The sequence below is a fragment of the Perissodus microlepis genome, chromosome 3, assembly GCF_051167445.1.
Source record: "Perissodus microlepis isolate ML-2025 ecotype Zambia chromosome 3, ASM5116744v1, whole genome shotgun sequence".
In the NCBI taxonomy this organism is placed as follows: Eukaryota; Metazoa; Chordata; class Actinopteri; order Cichliformes; family Cichlidae; genus Perissodus; species Perissodus microlepis.
The window spans coordinates 7,833,741-7,853,042 of NC_140463.1; the positions used below are offsets into that span (position 1 = coordinate 7,833,741).

General features: G+C 41.4%; 3 protein-coding genes across 3 annotated transcripts; all 3 read right to left on the minus strand.

Annotated features, from left to right (window-relative positions):
• Positions 1 to 323: 323 nt before the first annotated feature.
• Positions 324 to 1,757, minus strand: LOC146389715 (P2Y purinoceptor 14-like). The gene is made up of 4 exons (XM_084919522.1): positions 1,653 to 1,757; positions 1,289 to 1,548; positions 533 to 1,109; positions 324 to 398 (listed from the first exon to the last, which is right to left on the minus strand). The coding sequence occupies exons 1-4, from the start codon at positions 1,755 to 1,757 to the stop codon at positions 324 to 326; spliced, it is 1,017 nt and encodes a 338-aa protein (XP_084775648.1).
• A 6,982-nt stretch (positions 1,758 to 8,739) lies between these two features.
• Positions 8,740 to 10,068, minus strand: LOC146389716 (P2Y purinoceptor 14-like). Its single transcript, XM_084917835.1, has 3 exons — positions 9,964 to 10,068; positions 9,608 to 9,867; positions 8,740 to 9,413 (listed from the first exon to the last, which is right to left on the minus strand). The coding sequence occupies exons 1-3, from the start codon at positions 10,066 to 10,068 to the stop codon at positions 8,771 to 8,773; spliced, it is 1,008 nt and encodes a 335-aa protein (XP_084773961.1). The 3' UTR covers positions 8,740 to 8,770.
• Positions 10,069 to 16,836: 6,768 nt separating this feature from the next.
• LOC146389717 (P2Y purinoceptor 14-like) lies at positions 16,837 to 17,861 on the minus strand. The gene is made up of 2 exons (XM_084919532.1): positions 17,662 to 17,861; positions 16,837 to 17,494 (listed from the first exon to the last, which is right to left on the minus strand). The coding sequence occupies exons 1-2, from the start codon at positions 17,844 to 17,846 to the stop codon at positions 16,837 to 16,839; spliced, it is 843 nt and encodes a 280-aa protein (XP_084775658.1). The 5' UTR covers positions 17,847 to 17,861.
• Positions 17,862 to 19,302: the final 1,441 nt, after the last annotated feature.

Below are 19,302 nucleotides of genomic sequence, written 5' to 3' on the forward strand. Positions count from 1 at the left end.
AAGTGCATTTGATCAGATTTAACTGATGTAATTTGAATGAGGAAAAAATATTTTTGATTTTCTGTTACATCAGCAGGATATATGAACACTCTAAAAGCTGTATAGACAAACGCTGACACAGACAACATGAACACTGATGTTGTTTGGTTTGGTTTTGTGCTGAGTTCAGCCTTGTATTGATCTCTGAGCTCAGTACAAACTCCTGTGGTTAATCAGGACCTGGAATCTCTGACACTGGTTTCACTGAACTCATCTGACAAATGTCTCAAATGTAAATCTTAACATTTTATAAAATGTCAAACTTTTCCTTAAAGCTCATTGATTTAACTTGTTGCTGTAACAGTGTCCACTTCCTCCTTCCTTCTCTTGCTATTATTGTTTGCTTGTTGGATACTATTCTCTGGCTCACCTGATCCCGAAAAGTCTTACACTCCGTGAAATGTTGAGTTGATGTCTGAGCTCTTTTCTTTACTTGTTGCTGTTGCTGCTCTCACTCTTCTGGTCTGTTTGCTTGTTCGTTTGGATCATCGACTCTCCTGGACATCCTTCTCACCTGAGCGCGAAAAGTCTTACAGAGGAAAAAGTAAACAACAGGGTCCAGACAGATGTTGAAAACTGACACCATGATGGCTGCCTCCTTCAGGTAGTACAACACTGAACCAACAGAGCAGCTGTTCCATAGAAAAGCAAAGGGAAGTCGAACCAGGTGAAAGGGGACAAAACAAACACAGAAGATGCTGACCAGCACCAACATGTTCCTGCGAGACTTCACCAGCTTCTCAGCATTGGAGGAGGCCAGCTGCCTCTGCTGTGCCTGCAACACCCTGCGGGAGGTGCTGTAGTAAAAGAAGACCAGGGATATGAAGACCAAGAGGAAGATGATGGTGCAGAGGGTGTGGAGGATTTTGAAGAACAGGCTGATTGATACACGAAAGAGGGCCCCACAGTGGCTGGGGGTAAATGTCAGAGGTTTCTGGGTGATGAAAAAGACGATGGCGTATGTAATTGATGGAGCCAGGAGACAAACCCAGGTGACCATGGAGATGATGTGCGCAGTTCGCAGTGACTGCAGGACATGAGTTCCTGAAGGATGGACGATCTTCAGATACCTGAAGAGAGAAGACAGAGGAGACAGTAGATAACTTCATGAAGCAGTCACAGTGGTACCAAATTTGCAAAGGTCATTATCAAGTTAAAATGAGATGTCTACACCTTGATCAGGAATGCAGGGTTTTTAGTCATTAACACTGTCATGAACTGTAGTGGGAAATCAGTAAAGGTCCTTTACCTGTTGGCAGCGATATAACACATGAATATGATGCTGGCATAAATGTTGACATAGACAGTAGAAGCTCCAAAGCTGCAGTAGAGCCTTCGAATGATGAGTGACTTGCTACCACAGTGGGCGATGCGCAGTGGCAGAGAGAGACAGAGCAGGAAGTCAGCAGCTGTCAGGTTCTTCAGGTAGACCATCAAGCTGCTGGATGCCTGCTGCTGAGCTTGACCAATGTAAAACTTTAGGATGAAGCCATTGAGGAGTAAACCTACCTGAAGAGACAGAGAGAGGATGGGGAGAACATAACTTCGGTACATACAGTACTTTGAGAAACTTAAAGCAATATATAACACATCACTGAAGATTATAAACTTACCAGAAACACCAGACTGTAGACCAGTACAAAGAAAGGGTTGAGTGATGGGACAACTGGATCACAGGTCTGGTTGAACGATGAAGTCATGTTTTTTGAGTCAGCCATGCTTCTTGAGCTGAAAAACAAATCCACTTTATTCTCTCTTTGAATGGATTTAACATCATAGTCTAATTTTATTGTTAAACAAAACAAAGTCAAACTCATTTTAAATGTTGTTTTGAGCTCTACTGCATCTCTCTTTGAGACAGTAATTTTAATACATGGAGCTTTCTGGAGGACTTTGCTGACAGTTTGACTAAATTCAGTTCACAACAGTTGTCTCAGGTTGCTTTCTATATGATGCACCCTACAGTCTTGCAGCATTAAATGCAGAGTTGAGAGCTTAACATGCAAGTATAGAAATCATTAGTGATGTCATCTTTCATGTACAGTTTATATTTATGGAAGCAAAACAACACCGGTGAACATCCAAGGGAAAGACATTGAGATAGTGGACTCTTATAAGTACCTGGGTGTTCACCTCAACAATAAACTGGACTGGACTACAAATACAGACGTCTTGTATAAGAAGGGCCAGAGTCGACTCCACCTGCTGAGGAGACTGAGGTCCTTCGGAGTCTGCAGGACTCTGTTAAGGACATTCTATGACACTGTGGTAGCATCTGCCCTTTTCTATGCAGTGGCCTGCTGGGGGAGTGGATGCACGGACGGACAGGGACAGGAGCAGGATTGACAAACTGGTGCGGAGGTCTAGCTCCATGCTGGGATGTCCCCTGGAGTCTGTGGAGGTGGTTGGTGAGGGGAGGATGTTAGTAAAGCTGACATCCATCATGAACAGCCCACATCACCCACTGCATGAGTATGTGAGTGGGCTGAGCAGCTCCTTTAGTCAGAGACTGAAACACCCTCACTGCAGGAAGGAGCGCTTTCGCAGATCATTCATCCCAACAGCAGTTAGACTCTATAACTCCTCAATCACGATGTCATAAGTCACTGGACACTGTGAACATCCACGGTCACCACTTCATGTATAATGGACCTTCCATGACCTTCCAAGCTATATAGTTTATGTCTTCCATATTTCCAACTATATCCATAATCACATACTGTGTATGCTACCATTGTATATAGTGTATTATCTTACTTTTTTCATTGATTGTACTTATTTGTATTTTTGTATTTCCTTCATATATCTGTACCTGAGCTGAGGTGATGCAAAAATTTCCCCGTTGTGGGATCAATAAAGTCTTATCTTATCTTATCTTAAAAATGAATCACTTCCTCTCACGAGTCTAATCGTAACAATCATTTCAACATGGACCAAGACAATTCTTTACTCTGAGCATTACAAGGTATCATGTATAACAACATATAACTGGTTATAATCCTGTCTGCATATGTCCAGGTGTACAACAACTTCTTATCAAGAACTTGTAACATGGGATTGCTGCACAGTCTGTGTGATGATATATAAAGCGTGTGTATATAGATGATACTTTCACATACGGAATCGGAGCAAGGAGGTGTTAAGTAGTCACATATGTTGGACAAAGTTTCATGCTGGCATTTCATTTGTGTTTCACCCAGAAGTGTAAACAAAAGTTGTATCCAAATATTTTTGATCAGCAGAAAGCATGCCAAGAAGAGGAAAGTGAAACCAGTAGCTGTTTCTCCTCTGTGATTTCCTCACGAAATATCAAATATTAGTCTATTAGATCTTAGATTTTAATTTTGCACACTGGCAGAGGCCACTTGTAATGCTGATGCAGCTGTGTAGAGTATTTCTATTCCCGGTGTCAGTAGTCGCTAAAAGTGATCTTTTAAGCTAAGCATGAAATATGTAGAAGTACAAACAATTTAAGGATGATCAACCAGCAAGACTCACCTGTGCTTCTGCAGTTTTCAGTGAGCAAGAAAAGCTGCTTGAGTAGTTATGCCCATCTGGTTTAACAGTATTGCTGCACATCAGGAAACACACAGTGATCACACCACTAACAGGCACTCTGACTTATTTCCTGCTTGTCTTCCCTGCTAAACATTTTTGTAATACAGGCATGCAATTTTCTGTTCAGTTGTTATAAACAGGTTGTCTAAATATCATTTGTGTCATGTGTTTGCTCTATTTTTCTCAGATGACCTCATGATGAGAATGAGGACCCAAGCACACACAAAATGGTGTGAAGGTGTATGTTAAAAAAAGCGAGCGTTTATTATTGGCTTGACACAACACTACAAAGTAAACGGGGAACTGACAACACGAAGGAAAAGCTAAACTGGAAACAGCTAAACTAAAGAACATATAGAACGAAGAAACCATAACTAAAACCTGAAGCAAGAACATGGAGCCTGAGACATGAAACATGAAGGAAACACAGATGGAGACGAAGAACAGAGGTAAACACACATAATAAAGACACACTAAGGGAAAATGAGGAAATGGGAGAGAGACACAGTAAAAGCAGAATAAGCACAAACATCAAACCAGGGACACTAGACACAACACAAGAAACACAGGAGGCAGAGAGAACACCTAAACACTGGAAATAATTAACAAATAACCAGGAAACAAGTTAAAATTGTGAATATTAATAAACACAAACATAACCACAGAGTCACTCCGGACCATAACAGTTTGATATTATCTTCTATTTTAACTGCATCAGTCAGCCATCTAAACCATCCACACCAGCCCCATCTTCATCTTGATCCTTATATCTGTCTTTTTTTACTAAAACACACATTTTGCAGGATGTTGCTGGCACAGCAGTGGCAGAGGCCCCTCTGGCTTTCGGGTGAGATTTAAAGTCAGAGTCATACATGTCAGTCTTCATGAAGATCTATATGAGAGTTAAATCAATACATACACACTCCCACATAGACAGCATCAGTGTTACTGTTGCTATTTTGCTACTGTAGCCAATCAGCTCACAGTGTCACCCTGTATTTAATCTCTTCCTCGTTCTGTTGCACTGGTGTTAGGTACTACATTGCAGGTTGATTACTGGTGGTTCCTCTCTCTGCTATAATTGAACTTGTCTCCTGTGCTCATTGATTCATTCATTGGTCTTTCCTGGAGTTTGCTGCTCTCACTGGACAAGCAGTCGACCAATTTACTTGTCACCTTGCAGTGGCAATAAATAAACGGTAAATGGCCTGTATTTGTATAGCGCATTACTAGTCCCTAAGGACCCCAAAGCGCTTTACATATCCAGTCATCCACCCATTCACACACTGGTGATGGCAGCTACATTGTAGCCACAGCCACCCTGGGGCGCACTGACAGAGGCGAGGCTGCCGAACACTGGCGCCACCGGGCCCTCTGACCACCACCAGTAGGCAACGGGTGAAGTGTCTTGCCCAAGGACACAACGACCGAGACTGTCCAAGCTGGGGCTCGAACCGGCAACCTTCCGATTACAAGGCGAACTCCCAACTCTTGAGCCACAATCGCCCTTGCCCCTGGCAATGCAGTAGTCTTCAGGGGTTACCTGAGTTTAATTACTGATTGACTACACCCAGTGACTTTCGGATGAAGGTGTCTGAGATGCACCAAAACGGGGCCAGCAGCAGCAACGGAGCTGGTCTGGATGCCGACCGTGGGGCCAGCTGGGCCAGCGGCTCAGAGTGCTTGGCAGGCACAGGATGTGCAGGACCATAGCCACCCTCAGAGCAGGAACAGGCAGAGGAGATGGTACAGGGGTGGCTTTAGAAAAAAAAAAACACTTATACAGTTGCAGGCTTTGCCTCTGTGGAGTGCGAAACACAGGAAGATTAGCTTCATGGATATTTGGTTTATGGATTAGAGAGTCCCCATGACTGAGTCTCATCCTTAAATTAGCAGGTTCAAACACAGTTGACTCAGGGGTTTTACCAGGCTTACAAACATTTACTGTGGACACCAACTCAGATAATGCAGGGTGAGACAACTCATGCTCAGTCACAGGAAGTGTAGCATTAGCCAGCTCGCAAACACTGCGCAGCTTCTTGAACATCCACATTGACTGGGTCAGACAGAACACAGGGAGTATAACCTGAATTTGCTGGTTCAGAAACACTACAAGTACTGGAGATAATGTCAGGTGTAAACTGGAGACTGAGTCACTATAAATTATGTAGATTAAGCCCAAATATTCAGTCTCTGAGTTAGCCAATTTACCAAACAAAGTCGCTTTCTGACTGTGAACAGCACTGAAGTCATAATTAAGATCTGCTGGTACTTTTAATAAACATTCATCTTTAATATTACACAGCTTCATTTAAGTGCTATGGCTCCAGTGTCCTCTCAGAGATGGACAGCCTGAGCAGCAACTGGGAGCAGCCAGCAGGTGGCAGCACACCTCCAAAATTGGTTATGCTCATTGGAACTATGAAACCCCAACCCAACAGAGTGCTGAGAGTATGATTACATGCTTCCTGTTAAGGACACATTTAAAAGTCAAAAATAAAAGTTTACTTATAAGCTTGATAATTTAATTCAAGTCAATTCAATTCAATTGTATTTATATAGCGCCAAATCACGACAAAAGTCACCTCAAGGTGCTTCATAGATACAGAGAAAAACCCAACAATCATATGACCCCCTATGAGCAAGCACTTTGGCAACAGTGGGAAGGAAAAACTCCCTTTTAACAGGAAGAAACCTCCAGCAGAACCAGGCTCAGGGAGGGGCGGGGCCATCTGCTGCGACCGGTTGGGGTGAGAGAAGGAAGACAGGATAAAGACATGCTGTGGAAGAGAGACAGAGATTAATAACAGATATGATTCAGGAGGAGTATTCAACATTTGTCTCTTATAAACATACAGGCTCAGGAGGAAGAGCAGGCCTTCTAGCAATTGTAATGTAGGTGGATCCGATTGAATGTTAGATAAGATGCTTAGATTAAAAAACGTATGAATTTGTGTGTGACTGGCTAAATGAGGCTTGTAGTTAAAAGTGCTTTGAGTGTTCAGAAAAGCACTCTATAAGTGCCGAGCCCAAAGTTAAAATCTGAAAGTACTTCACTTGAACAGCAGCCAATCAGAAAAAAGCCTCAAACCACAAGAAGTCTGAGAACTCCGGCCTCCTTCATGACACTCTGAGGTCTTAGATTTTCAAACCGCTTCTTGTGCTCACTCTGAACGTTAACACACGGCTCAGTGTAGTTGTTCTTCTAGGTGTTACGATAAAGTTTAATGTCCAGCTGTTGATGAAAAGAGGATTTACAGATGATATCACTGCAGCTATATTTATTTATAACTATCAACAGAAGAGCAAAAATAACACATATTTCACCACCACGTACAGGACAGACACACACTTTCCCACAGCTATACACACTCTATTATTAGTTTTGTGTTGAGAAATCTGACTGTAGCCTCAGCCGTCGGCTCAGTGGAAACAGTATGAGGAAGTAGCTGCTGTGTTATACATGCACAACATGAAACAAAACAAAACCATAAAATATACAGAAGCACAGCAGCCATACTGATCAGGGTTGTCTGTGCCTCCCAGTGTATTCATGTCTGTGGAGCCTGAGGTCTATACAGAATAAATCTGAGACCTGATTTTTAAAACAGTTTGGTTTGTTGCAATGTTGGAACTGAATTTATGACATTGATGATATTTCTAAGTGTTCTATAGTCTAGAAAACTGAGGGTTAAAAGTTCTCCGCTTCTGATCAGTTAAGCTTCGCATGTCATGTTGTTGATGTACACATAAATAAAGCAAGAAAATAAAAAGCCTTTAGATTATTTTCAACAGTATCTAAAGAGATTGTGACTGATAATAAGTCATTTACATCTGCAAACATTCTATTACTGCTGCAGGCAGTGTTGGGTGTAACTAATTACTGTTCATTTTTAGGTATTTTAAATACAGTTACTTACAATGTACTTGCGTTACATTGTAAAATAATTAAACTCGCTGAATATCATTATTTAATTTCAATAATTTGTCTTCTAAACGTAGAAGTAAACTCTGCTGCTTTAACATCGCTGTAGTGCAGCTACACGTCATTTTGTGCCAGTTTGCTGCATAGTCGTACTCTAAAGCAGAAGATGTCGCACTCGGCTGAAGCAAGTGGCTGTTTTATGAAATGGACATATTCCCGTCTCTTCACTTTTCTGAAACAAGCAGACAAGAACATTACAGTAATATGTAAAAACTATCGGCTGCTGTTAATAGCACGAGTAATCTACTGAAGCGCCTGACACGAGAGCATAGACGAACACTTCTGAGTGATCCTTGTTCATCATCCATCACCACGGCAACTCCTGCTAAGCAGGCAAAACTTGATTTTACTTCAGCAGCACAGAAAGCGTCTGAAGGTGAGCTTAAAAAATGATTGCAGGCTACACTGTGGAAGAGATGCTACCGCTGCGTACTGTAGAGTCTCTGTCTTTAAAAAAATGTATTTATTATTTAAAGAGTTTAATTTCTATTGTTTGTCCACTCAAGGTTTATAGGGATTTTAAGAACTATTTAGTTAAATTTTCTTATTTAGTAATTAAGTTACTTTTCAGACACAGTAATTAGATAAGTATTTTAAATACAATATTGATTAAGTAATTGGTAATTAGTAATTAATTACTTTTTTAAAGTAACTTACCCAACACTGGCTGCAGGTAGCTACAAGTGCTGACATATAGTCAGTCTGTGTGACACAGACTAACAACACAATCCAGGTGACAAAGAACAACATTCATTTTACTCTCAAACAAGCACAAAAGAACAACATGGTGATCGTTTATCAGCTCCAGGTTTTGGAAAAAAACAACTGAAAGAAAGTAAACAAGATATAAAAATGTGATTGTTTAAGCTACATGTTAGCGTGGGGTGGAAAGAAGAAGGTTAAAAATGAGCCATGTGTGAAGCGGTGATGTTGAGGTGCCGTGCATCGAGAGAGTGTTCACAGCGCTTCACTTGCTCCACGTGTTGTCATGTTACAGCCTCATTCCAGAATGATTCATTTTCTTTTCATCTCAAAATTAATGTAAAAAAAAAAAAAAACATAATGACAAAGTGAAAAATATTTTGTTTTGTATTCTTGAAAATATATTGAAAATTAAAAAATGATCATGATGTCATCACCCCATGAAATGTTGAGCTGAGCCTCATATTGATGTCTGAGCTCTTTTCTTTACAGCTCATTGGTTTGGCTTGTTGCTGCTCTCACTCTCCTGGTTTGTTTGATTGGATTGTTGACTCTCCAGGATGCCTTTCTCACGTGGACCCGAAAAGTCTTACAGAGGAAAAAGTAAACAAGAGGGTCCAGGCAGACGTCGAAAACTGACATCATGGCGGCCACCTCCTTCAGGTAGTACAATAGCCGGCCCACAGGGTAGGTGTCCCACAGAAAAGCATAGGGAAGACGAGCCAGGTGATAGGGCACAAAACAAACACAGAAGATGCTGACCAGCACCAACATGTTCCTGCGAGACTTCACCAGCTTCTCAGAGCCAGAGGAGGCCAGCTGCCTCTGCTGTGCCTGCAACACCCTGCGGGAGATGCTGTAGTAGAAGAAGACCAGGGATATGAAGACCAAGAGGAAGATGATGGTGCAGCTGATCTGGAATGTTTTATGAAGGACACTGAATGACGTACTGAAGAGGCGCCCACAGTAGCAGCGGTCAGAGGTCAGAGGTTTGTGAGTAATGAAAAACATAATGTTGTAGGTGATTGTTGGAGCCAGGAGAAAAACCCAGGTGACCGTGGAGACGATGTGGGCAGTTCGTACTGTCTGCAGGATGTGAGTTCCTGAAGGATGGATGATCTTTAGATACCTGTAGAGATAAAAGAGGCAGTATACAACTCTACCAAACAAGTCAGTGGTGCCAAATCTGCAGAAGTCACTGTTAAAGTGAAACTAAATATTCATGTTCTTGCCAAAAATGCAGAGTTTAAGAGTGTAATTAACCAAAATCCTTGTTTTAACATTGTCATGAACTGCAATTTTAACTCAGTAAAGGTTCCTTACCTGTTAACAGCAATGTACCCCATGAAAAGGATGCTGGTGTACATGTTGAGGTACAGGGAAGTAGCTCCAATGCTGCAGTGGAATATGTGCAAAATGGCCGAGCTGCTGGCATAGTGGATTATCCACAGTGGCAAGGAGATGCACAGCAGGAAGTCAGCAGCTGTCAGGTTCTTCAGGTAGACCATCAAGCTGCTGGATGCCTGCTGCTGAGTTTGAGAAATGTAAAACTTTAGGATGAAGCCATTGAGGAGTAAACCCACCTGTAGAGACACAGAGAGGATGTAGACAAGAGGACTTTCAAACATGAACCAGGAACCAGTTTGTAACAGGGCACAATCTGACGATTTGAAACATACCAGAAACAGCAGACTGTAGACCAGCATAAAGAAAGGGTTGACTGATGGGACAACTGGATCACAGGTCTGATTGACATATGAAGTCATATTTTTTGAGTCAGCCATGCTTTCAGCCATGCTGAAAAATAAATATAATTCACAGAGATACTTTACACATTAAGAGGAGCTGCCTTCATTCAGTTCAGAGTTAATGAATGTGTTTAAGGATGATTGCTGTACTTCCTCATTATCATGCCTTTATTAAAACTCATTGGAAAGCTTTCACTTCTGTTATTTGCCTGGAGGAGCACATGTTGCCTCATACATTCCAAAACCCTGGGCCACACGCCCCCCCTTAAATTACAAAACAAATTTTGTATACATTGTCTTCATTGTACACACAAGATAGGAAAATACAAATCTCTCAAAGCCTGGACAGATCAGCTAATACGTTCTCTGTCACCTTCTTGTTGCGGATGTCTAGGTTGTATTCTTGCAGCATCAGAGCCCATCACATGAGGTGCTGGTTGTGGTTAAAAATCCGAGCCGAAGGAATACCAGAGGGTTGTGATCAGTATACACTATAACAGGTAAACATGAATGTGCTGAAGAGTCAGTAACAGTGCCAACGCCTCCTTTTCAATAGTTGAGTAATTTACCAGAAATCCAGTAAATTTACAGGAGTAGTAGCACATGGGGTGGTACACGCCCTGCAATAACACTGCCACAGCTCCCACAGCACTGGCATCCAATTCCAATTTGAGCAGTCATGTTAAATCAGCTAACACAGGGGTACACACAGCAGAGACTTTGCAGCTTCAAAGGCATTTTGGCGTTCATTTGTCCATAAAAATTCCACCTTGGGGCTGAGCTGGCCCGTTAATGGCTGGACCACGGTGGAGAAATTTCTACAGAAGTTTTGTTGGTTTCTTCAATTTCTTTCTGCATCAGCAAACGCTTGGTGGAGTTTACGCAGTAGGGATGCTGTTTGATGGGTTTAGCGTCTTGAACATCTATATCGTGCTCCAGCACAGTGGTGCATGTGGGCACATCCCCATACAAACAAATGAACTCTTGGATTAAGGCAGACACATCCCTGTGCCACTCCGGAGACAGGTGATCAAGCTGGCCCTGGAAGGATTTGCCTGGAGGAAAACATGTTGCCTCATACATTCCAAAACCCTAGGCCGTAACAAGTTCATTGAAAAGTGAAGGAGCATGCAGATTAAAGCTGTCATGTATAACAGCATTTAATGTGATTAAATCCTCGTAACACAGGATTGAGGATGAGCAACCGGCAGGACTCACCTGTTTCTCCAGTTTTTGGTGAGCAGAAAAAGCTGCTTGCGTCGTTATTTCCCCTCAGTTAATAAGTATCACCGTAGATCAGGAAACACACAGTAACCAAACTGATAACCGGCACTCTGACTTATTTCCTGTTTTTCGTCACTACTATAAGTAAAGACAGTGATGTTATGATATAAAGTGTGTGAGTTTATTACATACTTCATGTCTCTGCCCTTTTTTTGTAGATTATCTCATATTAAGTCACACCATAGCTCTTTGACAAGATGCACAATTAACAGGCTGAAATGAAAAGCGCAAACAAAACAGAAGATTTTTGATCTATCTGTGACTTCACTCCTATTGGCTTCTTTTTGTTTTAAGATATTCCTTTTTTAATGCACTTTTATGTTGAATTTAAAGTGCATTTGTCACTCTGTTTATCAAACCATCCACACAAGTTGCATCACCATCTTCTTCGTGGTCTACATATCCCTGGTTTTCTTCTACTACAGCACCTCCTACAGGGTTTTGCTGGGACAGCAGAGGCATCTGGCCTCCTTTGGTGTTTCATTCCAGTGAGACCAGTCACCTAAATCCCAAGGATTCATAAACAACACAAGTTTTTACTGAGATCAGAGATCAATATGAGGCTGAACTCAACATGACCACACTCCCAAACAGACAGCATCAGTGTAAATGTTCTTACTGTAGCCAATCTGGTCCATAACACACAGGCATGTACGATGGCTACCCTTCCCTTAGCCTGGCTCTGCCAGAGGTTTCTTCCTGTTAAAATTGAGATTTTCCTTCTGACTGTCACCAAGCTCTTGCTCATAGGGGGATCGTGTGGTTCTTGGGTCTGTCTGTATTTTTGTATGGCCTGTGCCTTACAATAATAAGACAACGTAAAAAGACAACTTATTAATAACCTCCCTTCATTTTTTTTAAAGTCTATTCTCACTACAAATATATTGTTTAGTGTTGAAGGTGCTATGTTGGGTCGGTGTGTTGTGGAATGGGGGGGTGACATAAGCACCCCACCCATAACCCCCCAAGACCCTCAAAGTCTAAGTTGCAGAAAAAATTGAATTGTGAAGGGGTTAATGGGGTCACTGCTGCAGCCCAACCCTCCAGCCTCCCAATACACCTGCCCACCAAGGCCCTGTGTGTGTGTGGTGATACGTTGTGAACCAGGGGCAGAGCGTGGGGGTGGCTTACTGGGCTTAAGCCCGGGTTGTTTTGTCAGAAGCCCGGGGTCTTTTGGAGTGTAATTTTTTCATAGTTAGATGCCTGGCTGACAACTGTATAAAACAAAAAGTACACACAATATTCGAAGCACATAGTGCACACTGTGGGAATTTACGACTGTGCGTGAATCCCCCCTGATATTGGTATGATCCGAGCTCAGGCACTAAGCGACTGAGCGAGAGGGCGGGGCAGCTGCTGCCTGTGAGTGCGCTGTTGGAGAAACGGAGCCAGCCATACTAAGGAGAGCTTAAGTTTGACCAGGTACCAAAGCAAATCATTCGTACCGTACAAATAATGTAAATATGACGGTGTATCACAAAAGATTGATATCAAACTGATCACTTGACCCACATTACGTTACTTGCTCTTCAAGTGAATCAACAAATGGCGAAATGAAAAGCTGAACAACAACAATGCTGTTTCTTTAGAGAGTCTTAGCTTACATGTGTGTTTATTTCATATTTTCAGTTGCTTCCCTCCACGGCTAAATAAATCGGTTTCAGTAATGCACTGATATACAAGAATGGACATAAGGGGCTTCTTTCAAAGAAAAAAACTCTGGTAGTATTTTATATATTATGCTTTGTATGTTGTTCAGTATATTTCTATGCAAAACAAGAGGAACTTCAATACACAGCAGTATATTCACAGTTTAAACCAGATATTTACACTTTATGGAAAACACAAGAACATTTTTTTTACTGTACAACATCAATTTAGAGTAAACTTGTTTTGTTTTGGATAAATAAATATTGAAATATCTTTTGACTTAGTTAAATGTCAGAATAAAGAGAGACAGAGCTGTTTTTATCACTTTCATCAAATTTAGGAGTACATATACACTAAGTTTATTGTTAGTTAATAAGAAAACTCCAGACAATTCCATTCTGAGCTGAAGAAGCTTCTGATAGGTTAGTAGAGTCCATGTGAGTAAATTGGTGGCACAGCTGTGGATGCATATAAGGTAAAACACAGAGCCTGTTTCTGTGACATGGGAAAATCAAGAGATGTCAACCAAAACACCAGAAAAAGAACTGTGGAGCTCCATAAGTGTGGCTCAATTTTGAATACAATTTGGTGCCATTTATAATTAAGAAATACAGATAGTTTCTGTCTTTACTCTTAAAGTTAACAAATATGTTATTGATAAATAATATATTTATCAATCTAAAAAAAATAAACATTTAGTCTGATTTGATGTTACAATTAAAAAAAGTGTTTGTGTTTTGATCTGAAGAGTTTGTAAATATCTGGTTTCAACTGTATATTTGATGATTGTCAGCACAAAGAGGGAGAGAGAGGAACAGAGAGGGAGATGGAGAATGAGGACAGAACAGAGGTGGAACAAGAGCAGGTGAGACACACGTGTTAGTCAAATGGTTGTTTACCAAAAGTATCACCGTATCATAGGTACTCATGTATCTCGTACCTAGTGTTTCTTTTTAGGTTTGCTATTTTTCAAATTCTACATTTATTAAGTTATGCAGGCTTGTTTGCACAACGAGGCTAAATAATTATATAAACTTTTCTCAATCTAAATAGTGGACTTTGGTAGAATTAAAAAAATAAGTGTAGTGCAGGTCTATGATGATTTTTAGTGCTACTATCATCTAGTTCTGATTCTGGTTCTGTCTTGGTTAAGTCCTCAGTAGTCCTGATTTTGAACTGTTGTAGTCCTGTTTTAATTCTGGATCAGTTCTGGGTCTGGTTGAATTGGGGTTTAGTCCTCGTGTCTTGATACAGCCCTGACCTTGTTCTGCCTTGCTGCTTAATTAAAAAACTAGTTTAAGGTGTCCTGCATATGTGATATATATTTTTCCATATATGAAGTTCTTTTTTGAACAAAACTCAAAACAGAGCCAATTAATCTTTCAGTCATTTCTAAACCCCCCCCCCACCCCAAAAAAAAAAAAAAAAAAAAAAATCCCACATGCATACTACCCTTTAGGGCTAAGCCCTGGGTGTTTCAAATGTCTGGCTCCGCCTGTGTTGTGAACCATAGTGACTATAATGTAATTAAAAATTCAAAAGGAGGGCAGGTTACTGTAAGTAACTACAGTACAGTAATTTTAAGCACAGTGTGGCTAATTTAAAGTAGAGTGTCAGTACCGGGTAATTCTGTTTAAAAAAAAAGTTTGTTTCTTGATCTTACATGGTAAGCACACTGCACTTTCAGGGTACAGGTCGTATTATTAAGTCACATCATTTTTGATAACCATTAACCAAAGAAGGGCTTTGGCCTCCTCCAGCCCACATTGTCTACATCCCCAGACTGTTAGAGTTAAGGGGACAAAGGGGGCCGACAAATGAAGGCCTCCCTTTAACCCTGATCATTTCTGCTTCTTGGGATGATACAGCTTCATTTTTAATAAGACATGGTATATCATGAGGTCAGAGACTTCAATTTTAAATATAATAAACAAAGGAAAACACGTGGCAGCTTTTAAACTTTACTGACAGCAAAGAAGAAAAAGAAAGGAAAGCATTAAACAAAACCAGAAGTTTCATGAGAAGGCTGTGTGCAGGCAGGAGTGGTGGTACAGAGAACCCAAATTGCAGACTCACACAGGCAAAATAATGCAGTCAAAACAGCTTTACTGATGAAACATAAAATAACTAAACTGAAAATACCAGAAAAGACACAGATTTTCAGGAAACATAACACAGAGATGTGGACTTGACAAGAGGGGAGACAGCAGACGGGGGAGAAAGAGCAACTAAGCAACCCAGAAAGCAGAACATTAACAAAGAAACCAAAAGACTAGAAACAAGAAATAATGGCAAAATCAAAGTACAATAGTAAAGAAAAATCAAAACTCTGGGTCAGCGACCCAGGTCTCCTAACAAGAAGCGTCCATTGAAGAGAGCAAATAGATCAGCAAACAATATCTGAAAGAACGTTTGTATTTGTGCTCAGTGGTGATTTTTTTCCTTTTTATGTAGTTTTGAAAATAATGTATTGCACCTGGCCTCTGTGGCGCCTCCTGTGGGTGGAGGTCTTACAGCACACGTGTCGAACTCCTGCTTGTTTTCCAATTAACCTGCCCTTGTAGCTTCTTATTGGCAGAGCACACCTGATCCAGGTAACCAGCAGCAGGTAGGAAAGGGATAACTCAAAAACAAGCAGGAGGCTCACACTCGAGGACTGGAGTTTGACAGGCCTGTCTTACAGTAAGGTTAGCACACGTCTTCTCTTCGGGCTCTGCCTGCCTGTGCCAAAGTCAGTGTGTCAGAATGTTAGATGAGGTGCTTGGGTTTATAAAAACAGCAGTTGTATGAATGTGTGATTGGCTGAATGAAGCTTGTAATAAAAACTGATTTGAGTGTTTGCTTAGAAAAGAAAAAAAAATCCAGAAGTACCAGTATATTTATCATAAGCACAAATTAAGCTTTTATTGTGAAAGAGACCACCCAGGAAGTGATTGGTGTGGTAACTTGTGTCAAAGACGAGCGCCTCAGCAGAGCTCGGAGTCTGTGACACATAGGCAGAGTGTTATTAACAGCACATCACTGAGTACAGTGCAAACCCAAAGATAGAGTGCACATAAAGACATTTTCAGGGAGAACATGAATGATAATTGGCCATTTACAGCTGAAACCGTGGCATTATTTCACAGTTAGCTACAATAACTACTGCTACCCCTGACATTTTGACTGTTTTTCTTCTCTTTAAGGGAAAGACAAAAACACTCACAGTAGTGATAAAGGATATTCGTGTGAACCAGAGAGGTGACAGATAGCTGAGCTGATTCAAATCACGCTGAAACCACAAGATGGTTCAAATTGGCTTAAAACGATGAATATCATAAACGTTACAGCCCCAGGGGAAACTGGACACCCACAAAGCTGTTAGTTCTTGTTACACAACTGCAGGATAAAAAAGAAAATGTTACAACTACAGGGGGACCATTTATCGACTTTTACTGTGAAACTGTGTCACAGGACTTTATTACAACTGTAATAAAGAGTAGAGAGTATAGAGTGTTCCTTCAGTGTCTGACATGTGTTTGACTACTTCTGCTAAGCTTTTTAAACAAATTAAAAGCTGCTGATTGAAACTGCTGATAAGATTCAGAGGAGAAACCACAACCTTTGAGCAGACTGAGATGACGATTTGAATGAGAAAAATGATATTTGGTTTTGTGTGACATCAGCAGAAGATGAGAAAACCTCAAAGACTGAGAAGATAAAGTCTGACAGTGGAAACATGAACACGCATGTTGTCTGCATGGGAGTGTGTTTGTGATGAGTTCATGAAGACTTGGGATCCATGACATCACTGAACTCACCTGACTCTCAAAACAAATGTACATCTTAGCATTTAATAACATGTTGAACTTTTCCTTAAAGCTCATTGGTTTAACTTGTTGCTGTAGCAATGTCAGCCTGCTCCTTCCTGCTCTCACTCTCCTGGTTTGCTTGTTGGATGTTCTTCCCCCTCAAGACCTTTCTCAGGTTCACCTGAGCCCGAAAAGTCTTACAGAGGTAAAAGTAAACAAGAGGGTCCAGACAGATGTTGAAAACTGACACCATGGTGGCCACTTCCTTCAGGTAGTACAACACTGAACCAACAGAGCAGCTGTTCCACAGAAAAGTATCGGGAAGTCGAACGAGGTGATAGGGCACAAAACAAACACAGAAGATGCTGACCAGCACCAACATGTTCCTGTGAGACTTCACCAGCTTCTCAGAGCCAGAGGAGGCCAGCTGCGTCTGGTGTGCCTGCAACACCCTACAGGAGGTGCTGTAGTAGAAGAAGACCAGGAATATGAAGACCACGAGGAAGATGATGGTGCAGCTGACATGGATAATTTTGTAGAACAGGTTGACCGATGTGCCTAACATATAATCACACCTGATGGAGTTTGAGGTCAGTGGTTTCTTGGTGATGAAAAACAGGATGGTGTATGTAATTGATGCAGCCAGAAGAAAAACCCAGGTGACCATGGAGATGATTTGGGCAGTTCGCACTGTCTGCAGTACGTGAGTTCCTGAAGGATGGACGATCTTCAGATACCTGTGTAGAGAAAAGAGGCGGTGAAAAACTTCACTAATCAGTCACAGTGTTCCTAAATCTTCAGAAGTCATTAATAATCTGAAAAGAGACGATGTGTGTAATTAACCCATTAATCACAGTTTTAACATGGTTATGAACTGCACTTTAAATTACTAATGGTTCTGTACCTGTTGGCAGCAATGTACCCCATGAATAGGATGCTGGCGTACATGTTGAGGTACAAGGCAGAAGCTCCAAAGCTGCAGTAGAGCTCCTGGCCAATAGGAGAGCTGCTGGCATAGTGGGAGATGCGCAGTGGCAGAGAGAGGCAAAGCAGGAAGTCAGCAGCTGTCAGGTTCTTCATGTAGACCATCAAGCTGCTCGATGCCTGCTGCCGAACTCGACAACAGTAAAACTTCATGATGAAGCCATTGAGGAGTAAACCCACCTGAATGTGGTGCAGAAAGGATGGGGAAGGATTTTGGTAGATGCACAGAGAACCTTAAACCAATTTGTAACAGAGCAGGTGTGCTGAAGTTTCAGGTCTTGAGCACATCTGAAAATCTGAAACTTACCAGAAACAACAGACTGTAGACCACCACAAAGAAAGCATGGACTGATGTTCTGACAACATCACAGGGTGGAGGGTTGGGAGATGACGTCGCATTTGTTGAGTCACCCATGTTTCTGGAGAAAATAAATCCACTGATGTACATTCAATTCAATTCAATTCAATTCAATTCAATTTTATTTATATACCGCCAGATCACAACAAAAGTCGCCTCAAGGCGCTTCATACAGAGAAAAGCCCAACAATCATATGACCCCCTATGAGCAAGCACTTTGGCGACAGTGGGAAGGAAAAACTCTCTTTTAACAGGAAGAAACCTCCGGCAGAACCAGGCTCAGGGAGGGGCGGGGCCATCTGCTGCGACCGGTTGGGGTGAGAGAAGGAAAACAGGATAAAAGACATGCTGTGGAAGAGAGACAGAGATTAATAACAGATACGATTCAATGCAGAGAGGTCTATTAATACATAGTGAGTGAGAAAGGTGACTGGAAAAGGAAAAACTCAATGCATCATGGGAATCCCCCGGCAGCCTACGTCTATTGCAGCATAACTAAGGGAGGATTCAGGGTCACCTGGTCCAGCCCTAACTATATGCTTTAGCAAAAAAAGAAAGTTTAAAGCCTAATCTTGAAAGTAGAGATAGTTTCTGTCTCCCGAATCCAAACTGGAAGCTGGTTCCACAGAAGAGGGGCCTGAAAACTGAAGGCTCTGCCTCACATTCTACTTTTAAATACTCTAGGAACAACAAGTAGGCCTGCAGAGCGAGAGCGAAGTGCTCTAATAGGGTGATATGTTACTACAAGGTCATTAAGATAAGATGGGGCCTGATTATTTAAGACCTTGTATGTGAGGAGCAGGATTTTGAATTCAATTCTGGATTTAACAGGAAGCCAATGAAGGGAAGCCAAAACAGGAGAAATATGCTCTCTCTTTCTAGTCCCTGTCAGTACTCTTGCTGCAGCATTTTGGATTAGCTGAAGGCTTTTCAGGGAGTTTTTAGGACATCCTGATAATAATGAATTGCAGTCGTCCAGCCTGGAAGTAATAAATGCATGAACTAGTTTTTCAGCGTCACTAAGAGACAGGATATTTCTAATTTTAGAGATGTTGCGCAAATGGAAGAAAGTAGTCTTACATATTTGTTTAATATGTGCATTGAAGGACATATCCTGGTCAAAAATGACTCCAAGGTTCCTCACAGCATTACTGGAGGCCAAGGTAATGCCATCCAGAGTAAGAATCTGCTTAGATACCATAT

Coding starts and splice junctions, on each gene's coding strand:
- LOC146389715 (XM_084919522.1), bottom strand. CDS start 1,757: ATGGCTGACTCAAAAAACATGACTTCATCGTTCAACCAGACCTGTGAT. Junction 1,110..1,288: donor TGTTATATCGCTGCCAACAG/GTAAAGGACCTT, acceptor TTCTCTCTTCAG/GTATCTGAAGATCGTCCATC. Junction 399..532: donor TGAGAAGGATGTCCAGGAGA/GTCGATGATCCA, acceptor GGTGAGCCAGAG/AATAGTATCCAACAAGCAAA.
- LOC146389716 (XM_084917835.1), bottom strand. CDS start 10,068: ATGGCTGACTCAAAAAATATGACTTCATATGTCAATCAGACCTGTGAT. Junction 9,868..9,963: donor TCTACAGTCTGCTGTTTCTG/GTATGTTTCAAA, acceptor GTGTCTCTACAG/GTGGGTTTACTCCTCAATGG. Junction 9,414..9,607: donor GGGTACATTGCTGTTAACAG/GTAAGGAACCTT, acceptor TTATCTCTACAG/GTATCTAAAGATCATCCATC.
- LOC146389717 (XM_084919532.1), bottom strand. CDS start 17,846: ATGGTCTACATGAAGAACCTGACAGCTGCTGACTTCCTGCTTTGCCTC. Junction 17,495..17,661: donor GGGTACATTGCTGCCAACAG/GTACAGAACCAT, acceptor TTCTCTACACAG/GTATCTGAAGATCGTCCATC.